At 45.4% G+C, this 22,032-nt stretch overlaps 1 protein-coding gene across 1 annotated transcript in view; it reads left to right on the forward strand.

Annotated features, from left to right (window-relative positions):
- LOC134353200 (zinc finger protein 585A-like) overlaps positions 1 to 17,233 on the forward strand; it is a 35,129-nt gene extending 17,896 nt beyond the window's left edge. The window contains exon 5 of the mRNA XM_063061218.1: positions 13,109 to 17,233. Within this exon, the coding sequence (XP_062917288.1) occupies positions 13,109 to 14,850 (1,742 nt within the window). The 3' untranslated portion in view covers positions 14,851 to 17,233. The remainder of the gene's footprint in view (positions 1 to 13,108) is intronic.
- Positions 17,234 to 22,032: the final 4,799 nt, after the last annotated feature.

Here is a 22,032-nt window from a genome sequence, read left to right on the forward strand (position 1 = left end):
AGGTTGATAGATTCTTGAACGAATATGGGGAGAAGGCGGGAGATTGAGGCTGAGGGAGATGGATCAGCCACGATGAAATGGCAGAGAGACACGATGGGCCACATGGCCTAATTCTGCTCCTATATCGCATGGTCTTATAACCCTCCTTTGCACTTCATTTCTTTTGTAAACTGTAGTCATTTTTAAGTCTTTGCACTGCGCACCTGCCTCGAAAGAACAAATCTCAAGCCACATGAGAAAGTGATATTACTTTGAACCGTACTCTGAGGTGAAGCAGTTATTTTGTGGTTATCGAATGACAGGGTGAAAATTAAGTAATACTAGAACTTTAAGAATGATCTGATATCCGCATTTTCTGAGATTACACTTAAAAAGAGACTGAAATTTAAAAGTACTGAACCTACCTCATAGCGAAATCAAATGTCGCTTTGCGCGGTGTGCAGAAAGAAACAAAAACATTTCATCACCTTCCCTCCTTTAGCAAAATCACCTTCATTCAATGTCTCTAGGAAGAGGTACAGTCAACGTTTCGGGCCGAGACCCTTCGTCAGGACTAACTGAAAGAAGAGCTAGTAAGACATTACTCTTACTCTCTCTTACTAGCTCTTCTTTCAGTTAGTCCTGACGAAGGGTCTCGGCCTGAAATGTCGACTGCACCTCTTCCCAGAGATGCTGCCTGGCCTGCTGCGTTCACCAGCAACTTTGATGTGTGTTGCTTGAAATTCCAGCATCTGCAGATTTCCTCGTGTTTGCATTTTCATTCAATGTCCTCTGGTTCTGACCTTCTGCCATTGTGACCAGGCTTTCCTTCGACTCTCTCTCTCTACATCACAACGTACTGGGTGACAAGAGACCAGTGGCATTCACACAGCTAAAGTCACACAGGGTGACAATCTGCTATGAGAAAGCCCCAGTCGCCTGCTCTTGAGGTTCAATGGCATTGCTGACACTGTGATTACCACTGTGAAATGGCAGGAGGGTCACAACAATCAGGAGGTTGTTCAAAGCAACCCTGTGAATGCCTTAGGCTTTTAGTACTGCAGATTGGTGGGACATGCCCAGAATTTGTGGCTATATTAATGGAGAGGGACAAAGTGAGCCAAATCACAGGGTGGTGAAGGAGAGAAATGACCCGTTCTGATCTAGACAGGAAGATAGAAACTTGATGTTGTGTGCGAATGTCTGAACTGTGCCCAGTTAGAAGACGATTGTGTTGAGCCTGATTGCCGCAGAGCAATAGCACGGGTTACGATGGAGACTCACATTTTCTCGGCTGGAATGTTGTCCTTCGCCCGCTGATGTCCTTTGTAAACATTTCACAGGGTAGAAAAGGCAAAGGATTTGTGTGTGGGAACCTCAAGCACAACAGCACGTCAGTTCTGCCGTGTCTATCGGTTCATGAGCACATGAATGTCACCATTTCTCGAATATGCAGGTGGAGAACTCACCACACCAAGGAATACCCGGAACCTGTGTTCGTTCTAGGTGTGAGATTTCGATGAAGCGGCCTGGAGACAGAAGTTGTAAATTGCCCTTAATTCATTGAGAGAGTTAGCAATTAGCTTGGTGTTAACGACACATTTGTTGACAATCCTTGGAACGGAAGTCAAATCTCTTCACAGATGGAAACGTGCACCAGGTTTGTGTCCGTAATGATGTTTCTGTTTTAACTTCTTATCGAAATCCAGTTGGACCAGGCCCCTGAGAAGATGCCGGCATACCGTCACTAGAGACCAGGCGCTCAACAGCTTTAAGTGTGGGTGGGGTTCTCTACGTCCGTGATATGGCCTGATGAATGGCCAGGGAGTTGATAGTATGGAGATGCCATTCACTGGGTCTCACTTTAGAAGGGATTCACTAGGTCATCTAAACCTTGAAAGGCATTTCACCTACTCTCTGTTTGGTAAAGGATGTACTGAGTTACGTAACTTGAAAATGCACTGCACAGAACCCATTCACTTATGCTGACAGTGATAAGGGATTCATTCAGTTGTCCCACCTGAGGACGCATCAGAAAATTTACACTGGAGAGTGGCTATTCACCTGTCCTGACTGTGGGAAGGACTTACCCAGTCACCCCAACTGTATTCACATCAGTGGGTTCACAATGGGAGATGCAATACAGCTGCTCGGTGTGGGAAGCGGTTCATTCAGGCAGTCCAGCTATGGAAACACCAGAGAACTCCCAATGGAGAGAGGGCCATTTATTTATTCCGAGTGTGGGAAGGTACTGAAATATCAGCGAGTTCCCACAGGGGAGTCACTCTATACTTGTTCTGAGCATGGGAAAGCATTCAGTTAACCCACCTTAATATGCTCCAGTGAGTTCACAATAAGTAGAAGCTTTACTTTTGTCCTGAGTGAGCAAAGAAATTTACATTAATCATCCCACTTGCTGAAACACCAGCTACTTCACATTAAGGAGGAAGTTCAAATATGCTGTATGTTAAATTTTTAACCATCCAGTTGCAAGTTGCAAGTCAAAACTTTCAGATTTTTATATATTTAAGTCTGTAATGTGACAAAATGGAACCTGTATAATCCCAGAGTGTTTTGCTATATGCTCAGTGTGTACATGACAGGAGGCATGTAATATTCTGGTCGTTGTTTCATGTGGAACTAAGGGAAGGTCGGTTCAGTGCATGGTCTTGAATACTGCAGCTCCTAAGTGGAAGAGATGACTCCTGGAACAGATAACAGTTGGAGAATAGTCTGAAAACTTTTATAAAAAATGAACTTTATAAGCTGTAAAGCAGAAGCTTCCTGATATCCATTGACGAGTGGAGGTGCTTCTCCTTGCACGTAATAAACATGTTCCTGAACAGATCCATTCTGTGGATGTTTACCTAGCAAAAGGTATGCGACAAAGTTCACAGGAAGGACATTGACTGTTCATTCCTTTTTATAGATGCTGTCTTATCTGATGTGTTCCTTCAGGATTTTGCAGAAATAAAATGTCATTTTCCAGTCAATCGGTTTCCAAATGTTGTTGATCTTTCATTTCTAGTCACATCCTCCTGGTCTGATTCCCTCTTCCCACTTTCTGGAGCCCTAAATCCTGCCTAGTGCTAGCCCCTCAGTGGTTTCTGGCCCTGCTCCATTGTGTGTGTGTGTGTGTGTGTGTGTTTCTCCTCCTCATTTCCAGCATCTGCAGAATGCCTTATGTTTTTGTTTTTATCTGCATTTATAAGCTGGTTGGACTTTGACTTTTGACATATGGAATGCCTGTTTGGATTGAGTACATTGTGTGTGGGAGCTTGATGCATTAAAGGAACTGTTGAGTTCTCCACATAAAAAATACTGACTGGTTTTGAGGCATGTTGGGCTTCTTCACACAGAGAGTGATGGGAGTGTGGAATGAGCTGCCAGATGAAGTGGTAAATGTGGGCTCACTTTTAACATTTAAGAAAAACTTGGACAGGTACATGGATGAGAGGTGTATGGAGGGATATGGTCCAGGTGCAGGTCAGTGGGACTCGGCAGCAAAATGGTTCGGCACAGCCAAGAAGGGCCAAAAGGCCTGTTTCTGTGCTGTAATGTTCTATGGTTCTATGTGGCAGAGGCTTCCACAAACTCTCAAACAAGATAAAAATCTGCAGATGCTGGAAATCCGAGCAACACGCACAAAATGCTGGAGGAACTCAGCAGGCCAGGCAGCATCTATGGAAAAAAAAGTACAGTCGATATAATCAGGCCGAAACCCTTTGGCAGAACTGGAGGGTAAAAAAAGCTGAGGAGTAGATTTAAAAGTCGGGGGGGGGGGAAGAAGAAATAAACACCCATTTTAATTCCACTTCCCATTCCCATTCCGAGAAGTCCATCCATGTCCTTCTCCACTGTCGTGACGAGGCCAGACATAGGTTGGAGAAGCACCACCTTATATTCCGTTTGGGTAGCTTCCAACCTGATAGCATGAGCATCGATTTCTGAAACTTCCGCTAATGCCTCCTACCCCCTCCCCACCTTCACTATTTCCCATCTCCTTGCCCGCCCGTCGCCTCCCTCTGGTGCTCCTCCCCCCCCCCCCCCCTTTCTCTTCCTTCCAAGGCCTTCTGTCTCTCACCAATCAACTTCCCATCTCTCCCCCACCAGGTTTCACCTATCACTTGGTGTTTCTCCAGTCCTGCCGAAGGGTTTTGGCCCGAAACGTGGACCGTACTCTTTTTTTGACGCTGCCTGGCCGGCTGAGTTCCTCCAGCATTTTGCGTGTGTCTGCCAGACACGCCGAATGGCAGCTTGCTTACCCAGAACTCCTCGGGTGTCAGAAATGCCCCCACCGATCAAATGCGCAGGCGTAAGGGTTGCGGCTGGTTCCGTATACGGCGCATGCGCCCAATGGACAAAAGACTCCGCAGTGTTGGCAGCAGGTAGGACCGGGAGTGGAGAGGGGGGCGGGTAAGGTGTCGGTCAGTTGAATTGATCGGCTCTCGCTTTGTCTTTTTTCGGATGACCTGGACTCCCGAGTGGGTCCCGGAGCCGTACACATGGCCGGGATCCGGCGGCGTTGGTCGGAGAATTAGGATTGGAACAAAGCCCGGGGTTGGGAATGGTTCTCACGCCGGAAGGCGGGACGGAGATGGCAGGAAGTGACGAAGGAGACGGAAGTGGCGAATTGGGTGCCAGGACTTGTATGGAGGAAGGGCGAATGGTAGGTTTCTGAGGAAAGGGAAAATAAGCGGCTAATTGAGGATTATAGTGGCTTATCATCCAGTGATGAAGGCAGGAGACAGGACTTAAATAAAAGAAGGAAGGAAGAGTTTAAGCAATGCATACAATGTGCTGGAGGAGCTCAGCAGGTCAGGCAGCATCTATGGGTGGTATAGAGGGGAGGAATGAGGTAGGTGAAACGGGGAGGGGTGAAGTAAAGAGTTGGGACGTTGATTGGTGGAAGAGATAAAGGGCTGGAGAAGGGGGAGTTTATAGGAGAGGACAGAAGACAAGATTTTTAGCTTCTCTTGAGTCTTTGAAAGAAGTGTTAGGAGCTATGGTGGGCTCAAAATCTGTAATAGATGGGCCACCCTGAGTGTCTTGTAAAGATAGTAAACGTTGTGAGAAAGCTTTGGGGTTAGATCTGTGGGAAGGAAGGGAAGTACCGCCAAGGAATTATATTGAATGACGGTGGCTTTGGGGAGTAATTGCTGGAGTAAAATAATAGTCCATTGCTAGATGGACCGAGTTAAAAATAATTTAATTGGGGGAAATGATGTGGATGCTAAACGTTGGAAAGGGCTTTGTGGTGGAGGAAGAACTGATAGCCTATTGGTATTAATTAAATTTAATGGGTAAGAAAGTTGCTGGGTAGAGCTAATTGTACAAGCTATACAGTTTGAGTCTATGTGCCCCTCCCACACAGATGTTTTTATTTACTAGTTTATTTATTTATTGTCATAACAATGTGTCCTGGCCCTTTGAGCCGAGCCACGCCACCCAGCAGCACCCAATTAACTCTAGCCTAATCACGGGACAATTTACAAAGACCAATTAACGTACTAACTGGTAGCTCTTTTGGACTGTGGGAGGAAACCGGAGTACCCGGAGGAAACCCACGCGGTCACGGGGAGAACGTACAAAGTCCTTACTGGCAGCGGCGGGAATTGAACCCAGGTCACCTGAACTGTAAAGCGTTTTCAGTGTCTGAAGTTTGGTCACGTAGCAACCATGTGTTCAGGTAAAATGTGCTGTGGTGGAGAACATGAGTAGGTAATTGTGGAGAAGGTGTTAGACTAAAATGTAGCAACTGCGAGGAGGAACATAGTTCTGCTTATGCAGGGAGCCCTGATTATAAGAAAGCTTTTCGGATGCCTCTTGGGTGCCTGAGACTTCTGCACAGTACTGTAGTGATTTTATGTACTGCACTGTACCACTGCCATAAAAAAAAACAAATTTCATGACATATGTGAGTGATGATAAACCTGATTCTGTTCTGGGTCTCTATTGTGGATTGTGGACTGAGAGTGGGAAGGGGGCCAGGGAGAGGGGAATCATGGTTGGGAAAAGGGGAAGGGAGAGGGAAGCATCAGAGGACATTCTGTAATGATCCGTAAACCAATTGTCTGGCATCAGGTGACATTGCCTGGTATCTCAGGGTTGGAGTGTGTCTGTACCCACACCAGGCACACAAAGATATCGTTAATTTTTTTTGTAAACTAAAGTGTGTCACTTTCATGACAAATGTGGTAGATTGTACAGCACAAAGTAAATGTAGGACAGATAAAATTATAACTATTTAAACTGCAAAAAAGTCTACAGATAAAAGACTTAACTTTAGAAGTTATAAATGATGCTTTACAGGGAGGAGTAAATAGTAGTCAGACTTCAGAGAGGGTTGTTAATCTTAGAATGGAATGATAGAAGTTTCCTATGGTGGGACTGTCTAAGACCAGAGGAGGCAGCCTCAAAATAGAGGGCATCCTTTAGGAACGGAGATGAGGAATTTCCTTAGCTAGAGAGTGGTGAATCTGGAATCTGTTGCCATAGGTGGTTCTGGAGGCCAAGTCATTGGGTGTATTTCAGACCGTAAGGTATGGGAGCAGAATTAGGCCATTTGGCCCATCGAGTCTGCTCCGCCATTTCATCATGGCCGATCCAATTTTCCTCTGAGCCCCAATCTCCTGCCTTCTCCCCGTATCCCTTCATGCCCTGATCAATCAAAGATCTATCAACCTCTACCTTAAATCTACATAAAGACTTGGCCTCCACAGCTGCCTGTAGCAAAGAATTCCACAGATTCACTACTCTCTGGCTAAGGAAATTTCTCCTCATCTCTTTTCTAGAGGACGCCCCTCTAGTCTGAGGCTGTCCCCTCTGGTCTTAGACTTCCCCCACCATGGGAAACATCCTCTCCACATCCAGTCTATCAAGGCCTTTCACCATTCGGTAGGGTTCAATGAGGTCACCCCTCATTCTTCTGAATTCCAGCGAATACATGCCCAGAGCCATCAAATGCTCTTCATATGACAAGCCATTCAATCCTGGAATCATTTTTGTGAACCTCCTTTAAACCCTGTCCAGTTTCAGCACATCCTTTCTAAGATAAGGGGCCCAAACCTGCTCACAATACTCACTAGTGCTTTATAAAGTCCCACCATTGCATCCTTGCTTTTATATTCTAGTCCTCTTGAAATAATGCTAACATCAAATATGCCTTTCTCACCACAGACTTAACCTGCAAGTTAACCTTCAAGGAATCCTGCATAAGGACTCCCAAGTACCTTTGCACCACAGTTTTTGTATTTTCTCTCCAGTTTGAAAATAGTCAACCTGTTCATTTCTTTCGCCAAAGTGCATGAGCATATGCCTCCTGGCACTCTATTCCATTTGCCATTTCTTTGCCCATTCTCCTAATCTGTCTAAGTCCTTCTCTAGCCTCTCTACTTTCTCAAAACTACTTGCTCCTCCACCTATCTTCACATCACCTGCAAACTTTGCAATGAAGCCATCAATTCCATCATCAAAATCATTGACATATAATGTAAAAAGAATCTGTCCCAACACATAGTCCTGTGGAACACTACTAGCCACCGGCAGCCAGTCAGAAAGGGTTCCCTTTATTCCCACTCTTTGCCTCCTGCCAATCAACCACTGCTTTATCCATGCTAGGGCTAGAATCTTTCCTATAATACCACGGGCTCGTAGCTTGTTAAGCAGCCTCATGTGTGGCACTTTGTCAAAGGCCTTCTGAAAATCCAAGTACACAACATCAACCTGCTTGTTATTTCTTCAAAGAATTCCCTTGAGGAAACTACGCTGACTATGACCTATTTTATCATGTGCCTCCAAGTACCCTGAGACCTCATCCTTAATAATCGACTCCAACATCTTCCCAACCACTGAGATCAGACCAACTGGCCTATAGTTTCCTTTCTTCTACCTCTCTCCCTTCTTGAAGAGTGGAGTGACATTTGCAATTTTCTAGTCTTCCGGAACCATTCCAGAATCTAGTGATTCTAGAAAGATCATTCCTAGTGCCTCCACAATCTCTTCAGCCACGTCTGTCTGAACTCTGGGCTGCACAATGCCTGGTCCAGGTGACTTCAGAGCTTTCAGTTTCCCAAGAACCTTCTCTCTGGTAATGGTAACTTCACACACATCATGACCTCCGACACCAGGAACTTCCACCATACTGCTAGTGTCTTCCACAGTGAAGACAAATGCAAAATACTTATTCAGTTTGTCCGCCATTCTGTTGCCCCTTCCCCACGTTACTATCTCTCCAGCATCGTTTTCCAATATCCACTCTCACCTCTCTTTTACACTTTATCTATCTGATGAAACTTTTGGTATTGTTTTTAATATTATTGGATAGTTTACTTTCATATACCATCTTTACCTTGTTAGTGACTTTTTTAGTGCCTTCTGTTGGTATTTGAAATCTTCCCAATCCTCTAACTTTCCAATAATTTCTGCTCTATTATCTGCCCTCTCTTTGGCTTTTATGATGCTTTGACTTCTCTTATTAGCCACAATTGTGTCATCTTTCCTTTAGGATACTTCCTCCTGTTTGGGATGTATATATCCTGTGCCTTCCGAGTTGCTTCCAGAAATTCCAGCCATTGCAGCTCTGCCATCATCCCTGCCAGTGTTCTTTTCCAATCAATTCTGGCCAACACCTGTCTCGTGCCTCTGTAATTCGCTTTACTCTACTGTAACACCGATTAATCTGACTTCAGCTTCTCCTCCTCAAATTTCAGGGTGAATTCAATCATGTAATGATCTCTTACCCCAACGGTTCTTTTACCTTAACCTCTCTAATTAATTCTGGTTCATTGAACAACACCCAATCCAGAATAGCTGATCCTTTAGTGGGCTTAACCACGAGCTGCTCTAAAAAGCCATCTCATAGGCACTCTAGAAATTCCCCTCCTGTAATCCAGCACCAACCTGATTTTTCCAATCTACCTGCGTATCGAAATCCTCAATGACTATTGTAACATTGTCCTTTCGGCATGCATTTTCTATCTCCTGTTGTAATTTGTAGACCACATCCTTGCTACAGTTTGGGGTCTGTATATAATTCCCATCCTTTTTATCCTTGCAGTTCCTTAGCTCGATCCACAATGATTCGACAGTATGTCACCTCTTTATAATGATTTGGTTTAATTTTTTACCAGCAGAGCCATGCCACCCGCTTGCTGTCTGTTCTTTTCGATACAATGTGTATCCTTGGACATTAAGCTCCCAGCTCTAATCTTCTTTCAGCCCTGAATCAGTGATGCCGACAATATCACACCTACCAATCTACCACTGTGCTGCAAGTTCACCTACCCTATCCCGTATACTGTGCGCATTCAAACAAAACACCTTCAATCCTGTGTTCACCCTTTTCCGATTTTGTCTCAATGGACTAAGTGGCCCAATTCTACTCCTAACTTACGGTCTTACAGTCTTAAGTTTGTTAGCTAATGGTCAAGAATATAAGAAATTGACTGAAGATTTACCACGGTTACATTGACATATGACATGATTGGAAAATGGGTGATGGTGGCTACCTTTGTCAAAAATGGGAAAGCACACATTGGTATGGAAATTGGGGTTTTTTATGGTTGAAATTTGGGGAAAGAATAGTAGAGATTGTGATTTTATTTCTTTTCAAATCTTTTTATTATTATTATCCAAAATTAGCAAGAATACATCCAAGTAGGCAACACTTACAGTGTCTCAAGAGAAAAAAAACATTGTTTTAAAGATTGAAAAAATTTTGGTGACAAAAAAAGAGAAAAAAAAAACCCTACTAAAGCAAAGAAAAGTGAGAAAAAATAACCATTAGGTGCTCAACCGTGAGTCTTATAAAAAACTTCTAAGGTAAACATCAAACTGCCAGCGAGATTGTGATCTCTTTTTTTAATTACCTTTGTGAAAAATTAATGCCTGTTATAGATGTTAAGGGAGTCCTCATGTTGGATTCCCTGAAGGTTAATTTGCAGGTTGATCAGTGGGGAGGAAGCCAAATGCAATGTTAACATTCATTTCCAGAGGACTAGAATATAAAAGCAAGGATGTAATGCTGAGGCTTTATAAGGCACTGGTGAGACCTCACTTGGTGTATTGTGAGTAGTTATTTATGAAAGGATGCGCTGACTTTGGAGGGAGTTTACAGGAAGTTCTCGAGAATGATTCCGGAAATGAAAGGGTGTCATATTAGGAGTGATCGACAGCTCTGGGCCTGTACACTCTTGAGAAGAATGGATGTGGAGGGAATGTTTCTTATTGTGGGGGAGTTTAGGACCAGAGATCACAGCCTCAGGACATAGAGATGTCCATTTAGAACAGGGATGAGGACGAATTTCTTTAGCCAGAGTGTGGTGAATCTGTGGAATTAATTGCCACAGACGGCCGTCAAGGCCAAGTCTTTGGGTATATTTAAGCAGAGGTTGATTCTTGATTTGGCCAGGCATTAAAGGTTATGGGGAGAAGGCAGGAGAATGGGGTTGAGAGGGATAGTAAATCAGCCACGTTGGACTGGCAGAGCAGACTTGATGGGCTGAGTGGCCTAATTCTGCTGCTGTATCTATGGGTAAAGAAGCCCAGAACAAGAGGAGGTAGAACAAAGGTGATTGTTCTAAAGAACTAACGTGAATGCAAGCATTTTGTGTTTTGTTTTAATACGGCACTAACTGACATTTTTATTGACTGAAATAGACTCTTCATCCAAGGTTAACTTGGAACTGTGATTTGGGCTGTGGTACTGTAGCCATTAGCGTAATGCCATTACAGCACAGGTCATACCCAGGTCTTTAAAGAGTCTTCATGTGTCCTCCACTGGGAATGTGTGGGTTTTCTCAGAGTCCTCTGGTCTCCTCTCACAGTCCAAAGACGTACTGGTCAGTAGGTTAATTCAACTTTGAAAATTGTCCCGTGATTAGGTTAGGGTTACCTCGGGGTTGGGCACATGGCCAAGCGATTAAGGCGTTTGGTGATCTGAAGGTCGCTAGTTCGAGCCTCAGCTGTGGCAGCATGCTTGTGTCCTTGAGCAAGGCACTTAATCACACAGTGCTCTAGTGTCTGTGTGAGGAGTAGCGCCCCACACAGACTTCCAATCTGCGCCTTGTAAGGCTAGAAAATGCCCGACTCAGGCCTCTCATGGTCTGAGTCGACGTTCCCTTCCCTCCCTCCCTACCTCGGAGTTGCCAGGGGTTGCTGGGCAGTGCAGCTCAAAGGACCAGAAGGGCCTGTATCTCTAAATAATTTTTTTTTTTCTGAGTTCCTTATCCTTGTCTTTAGATAACTGGAGCTCGGCAGTATCTGAGAGATCCATCCCCTCCCGTTTCCTGCACGTGCGCTCCCAAAAACGCGCCCTACGGACTGGTGGGGAAAGGGCTGCAATTGTCGCCCATGGCTGTCCCTGTATCTGATTGTTCTGAGCTCCTGTGAGCACAGGCCGAGAGCCATCAAACGCTGCTCGTGCCTTAGCAAGTTCATTGCTGAAATAACCTCATTAACCTCCTCTGGATCCTCTCCAATGCCAGTACATGTTAGACAATGTGCCCAAAATTGCTCACAATATTCCAAATGCAGTCTGATTGATGTCGTAGAGAGCCTCAGCATGACATCCTTGCTTTTGTATTCTAGTCCTACCAAAATAAATTCTGACATTGCATTTGTCTTCCTCACCACAGACTCAACTAGCAAGTTAATCTTCAGGGAATCTTTCAGGACTCCCAGGTCCCTTGGCACCTCTGATTTTTGGATTTTCTCCCAGTTTAGAAAATATTCCTCTATTCCTTCTACCAAAACACATGACAGCACACTTCCCTACAATATATTCCATCTGCCATTCCTTTGCCCATTCTCCCAATCTGTCAAGTCCTTCTGCAGACTACCTGCCCCTCCACCTATCTGTATCACCCAGAAATGTGGCCACAAAGCCATCGATTCTTTCATCCAAATTATTGACAAAAAGCTCGAAAGTAAACTGTCTCAACACTGACCCCCCCCCCCCACCCGGCAGAATACCACTAGTCATCAGCAGCCAACTGGTCAGGACCCTCTTTATTCCCACTCTTGCTTCCTGACTGGATACATAATGATATCAAACACCTTTGTCCTGGGTAACTAGTGACCTGTAGCTTTCACATCACAAAAGGGCCACGTATCAACAATGTCCAATGAGATAGACTAATGCCTCTCTCTCTCCCTCCTCCCCAATAGATGGAATGCCATTGGTGAATTCATCACCATCAAATTCCTTGGAGGGGGTGGTGCGGGAGAGGTCGGTCCCACTAGAAAGTCTCCAGGATCAGCTGTGAGACATGTGCTCCTTGTGCTGTGGGACAAGAACAGAACTTCAAAAACAAAATACTATTGGAGAGAGACAAACTGAGTGGGCAGTCACAGATTGATGATGGGCAGAAATGGCCTGATTTGATACAGACAGGAAAGCAGAGAATTTGATGCACATTCCAGGTGTCTGATCTGTGCCCAGTCAGAAGATGAGTTGACCCTCCAGTTTGGATTGAGCCTTGCTTTAACAGTGTCAGAGGCTCGAATGATCTCATCTGAAACTCTGATCTTCACCCTTTTAATGTTTTGTGTAAATCTATTTACAGGTTAGGAACGGCGAAGAACTTGTGTAAAGGAATCTCAAGTCCATCAACGCATCAGTTCTGTTGTGTCGGTCCAGATATTTGAGGAACGACCAGCTATTTCCTTTATATCACCGATATTTCTGTTGACGATCTTTGGAGATGGAGAAGTATCTCATCCCAGTTGGAAATGAGCTTTGCCTCTGAAACAAAAGTCTTCTGTTTTAACTCAGCTAAAATCCACTGGAACCGGGGTGCTGAGAACGCACCAGCAGTCGTTCACTGGAGATCAGTTCTTTAACCGCGTTAATTGTGCAAGGGATTCAGTACGCCTTGACATCTGACTTGATGAATCGTCAGACAGGGAGAGATCATTCAGCTGCTCACAGCGTGGGAAGGGAATCACTCACTCAGCCTTACTTTGCACTGGGGAGAGGCCTTTCATCTGGGTGTGTGGGAGGGGATATACTCAGTCACCCAGCCTGGAGATACACCAGCAAGCCCGCACCACAGTGAGAGGGTTCGCTGTTTCTGTGTGTGGGAAGAGATTCACTCACTCAGCACCCCCCTTGAGACACACCACTGAGTCCACGAGGGAGAGAGCCCGTTTAGCTCTTCCGCGTGTGGGAAGAGATTCACTAAGCCATCCCTCGTGATGAGACACCAGCAAGTCCACCCCGAGGAGAGGCCGTTTACCTGCTCAGTCTGCGGGAAGGAATGTATTTGGCCATCCGAACTGTGGAGAAACCCGCAGGTTGACGCTGGGGAGAGCCCGTTTATCTGTTTTGAATGTGGGAACGGATTCATCCAGTCGTCCTACCTACACGCACACCAGTCAGTTCACACTGCTGAGAGGGTGTACATTTGTTCTGATTGTGGGAAGGGATTCACTCGGTCATCTAATCTGCTGACACACCAGCGGATTCACACTGGGGAGAGGCCGTACATCTGCTCTGAGTGTGGGAAGGGATTCACTCATTCATCTGATCTGCTGACACACCAGCGAGTGCACACTGGGGAGAGGCCCTTCACCTGCTCGGACTGTGGGAAGAGATTTACTCAGTCATCTCAGCTGAAGGTACATCAGCGAGTTCACACTGGAGAGAGGCCGTTCACCTGTTACGAATGTGGGAAGACATTCACTCGATCAGCCCACCTACAGAGGCACCAGTCAGTTCACACCGGGGAGAGGCCGTTCATCTGCTCTGAGTGTGGGAAAGGATTCACTCGGTCATCCCACCTACAGGCACACCAGTCAGTTCACACTGGGGAGAGGCCGTTCACCTGCTTGGACTGTGGGAAGGGATTTACGCAGTCATCTGACCTACTGGCACACCGGTCATTTCACACTGGGGAGATGCCGTTCACCTGCTCAGACTGTGGGAAGGGATTCACTCAGTCATCCCAGCTGAAGGTACATCAGCGAGTTCACACTGGGGAGAGGCCGTTCATCTGCTCCGAATGTGGGAAGGGATTTATTCGGTCGTCCAACCTACAGACACACCAGCGAATTCACACTGGGGAGAGGCCGTTCACCTGCTCAGACTGTGGGAAGGGATTCACTCGGTCATCTGACCTACTGGCTCACCATTCAATTCACACTGGGGAGAAACCGTACTCCTGCTCAGACTGTGGGAAGAGATTTATTCAGTCATCTCAACTGAAGGTACATCAGCGAGTTCACACTGGGGAGAGGCCGTTCACCTGCTCTGTATGTGGGAGAAAATTCAGTCGGTTATCCCACCTGCAGACACACCAGGCAGTTCACACTGGGGCGAGACCGTTTACCTGTTCGGAATGTGGGAAGGCATTCACTCGTTCATCCCACCTTCAAACACACCAGGCAATTCACACTGGTGTGAGACCATTCACCTGCTCGGAATGTGGGAAGGGATTCACTCGGTCGTCCGACCTACTAGTACACAGGTCCGTTCACACCGGGGAGAAGCCATTCGTCTGCTCAGATTGCGGGAAGGGATTCACTCAGTCATCTCAACTGAAGGTTCATCGGCGAATTCACACTGGGGAGAGGCCGTACGTCTGCCTTGAATGTGGGAAGGCATTCACTCGGTCATCCCACCTACAGACGCACCAATCAGTTCACGCTGGGGAAAAGCCGTTCAGCTGCTCAGACTGTGGGAAGAGATTTTCTCAGTCATCTGACCTAGAGGCACACCAGTCAGTTCACGCTGGGGAGAGACCATTCACCTGCTCAGACTGTGGGAAGGGTGTCTCCTGGTCGCCTGACATAATGGCTCACCAGTCAGATCACCCCGGGGAGAACTTATTCATCTGCTCTGAATGTGGGAAGGGATTCACTCCTTCCTGACTCCGTCCTGACGAAAGGTCTCGGCCCGAAACGTCGACTGTACCTCTTCCGATAGATGCTGCCTGGCCTGCTGCGTTCACCAGCATTCTTTGTGTGTGTGTGTTGCTTGAATTTCCAGCATCTGCAGATTTCCTCGTGTGTGTGTGTGTGTGTGAGGGATTCACTCAGTTATCCCATCTTGTGAAGCACCAGTGAGCCCACGCTGGGGAGAAAGTTTAAATAAGCTTCATGTCGGATATTTCACTGTCACAGCTGCTGAGTCCAGAGGCAAGTTTAAGAGTTGAACTCTGCAATTATTGCTGCTGCTCATCACACCCTGGTCACTGGGAATGGGAGGAATTTCCTTTGCTGATGTTCACCTTAAGTGGGACTGGAGTTTAGTATTCTGCATCTGTGACTAATAAATCAGTTCTATTTTAAACTCCTTCTCAGGTGCTCAGTGAATCTACAACACACCCAGTGTGTTAACATTCCTTATTCCCTGCTCTTTCCTCGGGATTTATGAGTCGGACCATAATTGTCGTTCTGAGTTTATCTGGCACGCAGGGTATCTTTCAGACAAGTAGATCAACGATTTTCTATCGTGGAATATTAAGATCAGGTCCAAAATCCATAACCAGATGACATCCATACCATGGGAGTAATCGACACCGAGGCCTCAAAAGAAAATACTGGGTCCAATTTCTGGTGAATTAAAATGCCGATAGAGCAGATGGGGAAAAAACAGACCGTGCTTCACTTTTGTTTCTTTAGCAAATCGCCTTTGTAGAACGCCATCTGGTCCTTGGACGCTTCTGCCAAGCGAGACCATTGTTCCTTCTGTCCCGTCTGGGTGCATAGTGCAGAGGTGTTGGGTACAAATTGACCTGTGGCATTCATAATATAGAAGTTCCACACGTTAACCGTTTCCAGCGAGAATGTCTCATCGCCCTCCCATGGCGTTCATTAGCATTGCCGTTTCCGACTTCACCGCCGTCGATCTCCTCAGGGCCGCAGTGATCAGAAAGCCTCCACGAGCAGCTGCGTAGATACTGTGCGCTCCCAGTCGGGCAGTGGGACATGCCCAGAATTGTTAAATTATGGAAACAGACAGAGCCCATTGAGCCAAGTCACAGATGGGTGAACGGCAGGGTTCTCCCATTGTGATAAGAACGGGTGGACAGGGAATTTGATGCTGAGTCCAGATAGCTGGACAATGACCAGATGGAGGATGGGGATTTGTTCTCTCCAGTTGTGTGGAGCCTCACCCTAACAGCATGGTGTCAGAACTCACCTTGGCGACTAGAACTGCCTCATCTGAAATGCCCACCTTTGCCCTTCAATGCCTTTATAAACTTCTTGCAGGGTAGAAGGCAAATGAGAGGTGTAAAGCAGTCTCAAACACAAGGACATACCAGTTCTGCTGTGAACGTCAGTTCACCATGGATCTTTGAATGTGGCAGTGGAGATGCTAGATTGGTACCACACCAGTCGTAGCAAGGAGAGCCTGGACATGTGTTCAGTGTAAGGGTGAGATTATAATGAAGCAACCTTGTAAATTGCCGTCAAGTTACTGAAGAAGTGAACAGGCATTTCCTTTGTAACACCGGTATATCGGTTGTCAATCCTGGGAAAAGGAGGCGTATCTCATCCCAGCTGGAAGCACACTTTGTATCAGAACTGATGTTCCCTGTTTTAATTCAATGGCATCCACTGAAACGGGGAGCTGAGAACAGCTTTTGTTCGCTAGAGTTCACGTACCTTCACTGGAGACCAGAAGCTCAGCTGCTTGAAGAATCACTACATTATTTGCCTGATGATGCACTAGAGAGCAAATCAAGGAAAAATATGTCTGACTGTGGGAAGAGATTCAGTCGTTCATCCAGACTGCAGACACACAAGCGAGTTCACAGTGGAAAATTGTTATTCGCCTGCTCTGTGTGTGGGAATGGATTTTTTTTCCCAGTCTTCCAACTTGCATAAACGCAGCATGTTGATACTGGTGTTGGAATTGGTCGTTCTTTATGTTTATAATAAGGTATTAATTGAATTATTGAGATTTTAGCAAGACTGAATTTGTAGTTCCACTAACATATAACTTGTATTTTCACAATATGTGGTGTTAGATTCACCTGCTGATGGCAAAATGATATAAATTATATAATGGTTAATCACCTTCTGATTTTCATTGGCTAAGTATTAAACATGTTATGTTTGTGTGTCTTCCAATAGACCCTCCCTTATCTCAGGAATTTGCCTTAACTCGCTATAAAAATGACTGTTTCTGCAAAAATCACGAACCTTGGTTCTTTGTTCTTTAGTTTCTGCTCACCTCCTGGTAGTAAAACTATTGTCATATGCTCTGTGTCTGTTTCTTTGTTTTTAACTTTCAATAAACGATCATGAAGGAACAAGTTTTCAGCTCGTTCTTGGACTCCTAAAAGAACTGCGGATTGGGGGAAAAAAACCCAACAATTTTGGCGCCACGAGCAGTACTGACGATAAACAGAGTTTGAAAATTCCCTGGACAAAGAAGGAATGTTTAGTGTGTAAAGCTCTGTTTTCCTTTGTTATTTGTGACAGATCCATGCTAAATATTCAGGATTTTGAGCACAACTCTACTAAAGTACTTCAGGTTGTGACTATTGATAACTTTGGGGCACAACTCTACTAAAATACTTAATGTGTGTGACTCTACTGATGCTGTGGGTCAACTCTATTGCTATCTCAGACACAGTTCCGGTAAAATTTTTGGATTGTGACTCTATTGGTGTTTTAGGTTATAACACTAGTATTATACGTTTCGTCGTAACTCTAGTTATACATTTTGGGTTGCGATTCTGAGAAATGTGATTGACGTCCAAGTGAAGAGTAGCCTTTGAGATCGAAATAAAACATTGACCAAATTTCAGAAACAAACTGCAGAATCTCCAGCTGTGAAAGAATACATAACAGAGGGGTTAAGTGCTTGCTTATCCAGAAGAAGTGTGCTATTGATGTCAAGTCTAATCAAAATTGGCTTATGGGTGATGTTGACAAGATATGGAATAAGATTCAGAAAAGGTCAGGAAATAAAACAGCGGACTGGATGCCAGCAGTATTATGAGAAACCCCAAAAAATGACAACTGGTCCAAAGAAATCACACATCCTAAAAAAGGAAGCTTAAAAACTTGGACTGAACTTCAACAAATTAAGAACATATAGAAATTGCATCCAAATTTTGGCTACCAAACTGTCTTCTCCACAAATAAGACAGTTGGCACGTCGAGTTGAGGATGGTATAGGAGAAGATAAAACAGAATTTACCAGGTGCAACACAGACAAAATGCTGGAGGAACTCAGCAGGTCAGGCAGCATCTGTGGAAATGAAAAAGACAGTTGATGTTTTGGGCCGAGACTCTCCTTCAGGACCGAGAAGGAAAAGGGGAGATGCCTGAATAAAAAGGTAGGGGAGGGAGAGGAGGAGGGAAAGTGACTAGCTGGAAGGCGATAGGTGAAGCCGGTGGGTGGGAAAGATCAAGAGCAGGAGAAGAAAGAATCTGATAGGAGAGGATAGTGGACCACAGGAGAAAGGGAAGGAGGGGCCACAGAGGGAGGTAATGGGCAGGTAAAAAGAAGTGAAAAGTCAGAGTGGGGGAATGGATTGTTCATTGGAAGGAGAAATCAATATTCATACCATCAGGTTTGAGGCTACCCAGACAGAATACAAGGTGTTGCTCCTCCACCCTGAGGGTGGCCTCATCTTGGCACAAGAGGAGGTCGTGGATCGACATGTTGGAATGGTAATCGGAATTAAAATGTTTAGCAACCGGGGAGTCCTGCTTGTAACAGATGATGTGGAGGTGTTCAGTGAGGTGGTCTCCAAACTTCCAATGGAGGGAGCTGCATCAGGAGCACTGGACACCCCAGCAGATTCGCAGGTGAAGTGTTGTTTCACCTGGGAGGACTGCTTCCGGCGCTAAACGGAGATGAGGAAGGAGCTGTATGGGCAGGTGTAGCACTTGGGCCACTTGCAGGGATAAGTGCTGGGAGGGAAATTAGTGGGGAGGAACGAATGGATAAGGGAATCACGAGGGAAAATCTAGCACGTGGACGGGTGGGCGGAGGTAAAGATATGTTTAGTGGTGGGATCCCTTTGGCAATGGAGGAAGCTGCAGAGGGAAATGTGTTGGATGCAGAGACTGATGAGGTGGTAGGGTAGGACAAGAGGAACTATGATTTGATGGGAAAATGGGGTGAGTGTGGGTGTATGGAAAATGGAAGAGGTATGGGTGAAGGCAGCATCAATAGTGGAGGGGAGGAAACCTCTTTGTTTAAAGAAAGAGGACAGCTCCGATATCCTGGAATGGAAAACTGCTTCCTGGGAACAGATGAGGAGAGGAAATTGAGGAAAGGGAAAAGGGAATAGCATTTTTACAGGGGATAGTATGTGCAGAGGTATGGTCGAGATAACCATGGGAGTTGGTAGATTTATTAAAATGTCAGTTGATATTTTGCTTCCAGAGATGGAGATAGTGAGGTCAAGAAAGGGGAGGGAGGTGCCAGAGATGGACCAAGTGAATTTAAGGGCAGGGTGGAAGTTAGAGGCAGAATTGATAAAATTGACGAGCTCAGCATGGGTGCGTGAAGCAGCACCAATGCAGTTGTCAGTGTAGCGGAGGAAGAGTTGGGAGTATAACTGGGGAAGGCTTCAAACATAGACTGTTTTACATAGCGGACAAAGAGGTAGGCATAGCTTGGCCCCATGCAGGTGCCCATGGCTACTCCTTGGGTTTGGAGAAAGTAGGAGGTCGTTGGGATGCAATTAAGAAAAGTTTGGAAGAATAAGCCTAACACAGATTGATTGAGGAAGGTGGTTGATTGCAAACCAAAGGCTTCAGAGAATGTTTCTGAATATGAAGACCACTACAGGCCAGGTTGGATCAGCTACTCAGGAGTTCAAGGAATAACTGAAGATAATATAGAAGAATCCACATATGGATGGCATGAAACCACATGTTGCCAAAATAGTGAATGGATTCATTCAGTTGATGTGAAGTCACATCAGAAAATTCACACCGGGGGAGAGTCTGTTCACTTGCACCATGTTTGGGGTAAGATTAATTCAGCCATCTGAGCTACTGACAAAGAGTTCATGCTGGGGAAGAGGCCATTCATTTGCTCTGAATGTGTATAGAAATTTCCTCGGCCATACACCAGTGAGTTCACAAGGGGTGGGGAGACATTGTTCCCTCTAACCTGTGCGCATGCACAGCCATGTAGTAACTGAAATGCTCCCGTGCACAAATCCTTTGTTGCTGCACAGCTGGAAAATTCTTTTATATATTTAACATAATTTTGAAATCTATGTTAATATAATTGTGAGATACCCTATAATTATTTATGTGTTAATAAATATAATCCATACATTTTCCAGATAATAAACGTACCCCAAACTTTACTTTGAAATGTTTTCGGGCTTCAACGTACTTACACTGTCAGTGTTTCAAGTTACAACAATGTTACAAATTGTAACAATATATTCAGAATGGAAGTTGGTAGCTCCTTAATAAACCATCAGCCTGCTGAACTTCAATGCCGACTAGTCAAAACATTTTATTTTTGCCAGTTGTTCTGACTGCCTGATATTGTTTACGTGTGTTGTGAGTTGTGGTTTGTGTTTGTTGGATATGCATATTACAAGAAAGAAAAATTGTGCCACACAGTTCTCAGACTGTGTAAAAATTTTCCGCTCAGAGCAGCTGTAAAAACGAAGGGAACGTTATTGGGAAGAAACTGTGCTCTGACAGTGGGAAAAGATGCCCTCAATCCTCTCATATGCTAATACTCCCACGAGTTCAAACCAGGGAGAGGATGTACATTTGCTTGATGTGTGGGAAGGGATTTTCTCCTTTATTTTACCCGATGATACAGTAGCGAGTTCACGCTCGGAAGAGGTCATTCAGCTACTCAGACTGTGTGAAGGGAATCACTCAGTTATCCCACCTTGTGAGGCAATAGTGAGTTCACGCTGAGAGGCTGCACACCTCTCCTGTAAGCAAAGAGGTTTACGCCATCACCCCACCCGCTGAAACACCAGCAAGTTCACACAGTGGAGGCAGTTTAAATAAATCTATTTTGATTTTTAACTATTACATTTAGTGAATGCAGTTTCAAGTTCAAGACTGAAGGTTGGTATCAGATTCTGCAGTTATTGCTGCTACTCATCACACCTGGAACTGAACCCTGGTCTGACTGGCAACGGGAGAGGTTTGTTCTATTGACATTACCCTTTAATCAGACTGCAGTGTAGCATTATGGATCTGTCATAAATAATTAATTTCTATTTTAAAATCTTGTGTCTCATGCTCCTTGCTGACTCAATATACAGTGCAAAGGTCATTCTGCCGGACTGGTTTTGCCATATTCCTGTTCTGTCTCCTCCCATCACCCTGTAGCACTTTTCTTTTTTTCTATCTCCTTTCACTCGGTTTCCCCTTAAATCCATCCCTACTGCTCACCATGGCTAAGTGGTTAAGGCATTGGACTAGCGACCTGAAGGTCATGAGTTCGAGCCCCAGCCGAGGCAGCGTGTTGTGTCCTTGAGCAAGGCACTTAACCACACATTGCTCTGCGACGACACCGGTGCCAAGCTGTATGGGTCCTAATGCCCTTCCCTTGGACAACATCGGTGTCATGGAGAGGGGAGACTTGCAGCATGGGCAACTGCTGGTCTTCCATACAACCTTGCCCAGGCCTGCGCCCTGGAGAGTGAAGACTTTCCAGGCGCAGATCCATGGTCTCGCAAGACTAACTGCTCACCTCAAGCTGCCTCTTTTAATATCAGAGAATGTATACACTATACAACTCGAAATTCTTACTCTTCACAAAAATCCACGGAAACGGAAAAGAACCACGGAGAATGAATGACAGTAAAACATTAGAAAGCCGAAGCACCCTCTCCCCCCTCCCACACACAAGCGGCAGCAAAGCGTCAACCCTCCCCTCCCTCTCCCCCACTTATTTCCCCAGGAAGCACCAGCGCCCACCACCCCCCAAGAGCAAGCATAGCAAAGCCCCCCCCCCACCCCAAGAGTGACCGTGATCTGCAGTCCAACAAAAACAAAGTGTTCAACTGACAATTCGACATGCCACGGGCTCTCTCTGTCTCTCTCCCTAACAAGGGGCAGAGCTGGTGAGATGTCTCGTTTGAAATCCGTACG

The sequence above is a fragment of the Mobula hypostoma genome, chromosome 10 (assembly GCF_963921235.1).
Source record: "Mobula hypostoma chromosome 10, sMobHyp1.1, whole genome shotgun sequence".
In the NCBI taxonomy this organism is placed as follows: domain Eukaryota; kingdom Metazoa; phylum Chordata; class Chondrichthyes; order Myliobatiformes; family Myliobatidae; genus Mobula; species Mobula hypostoma.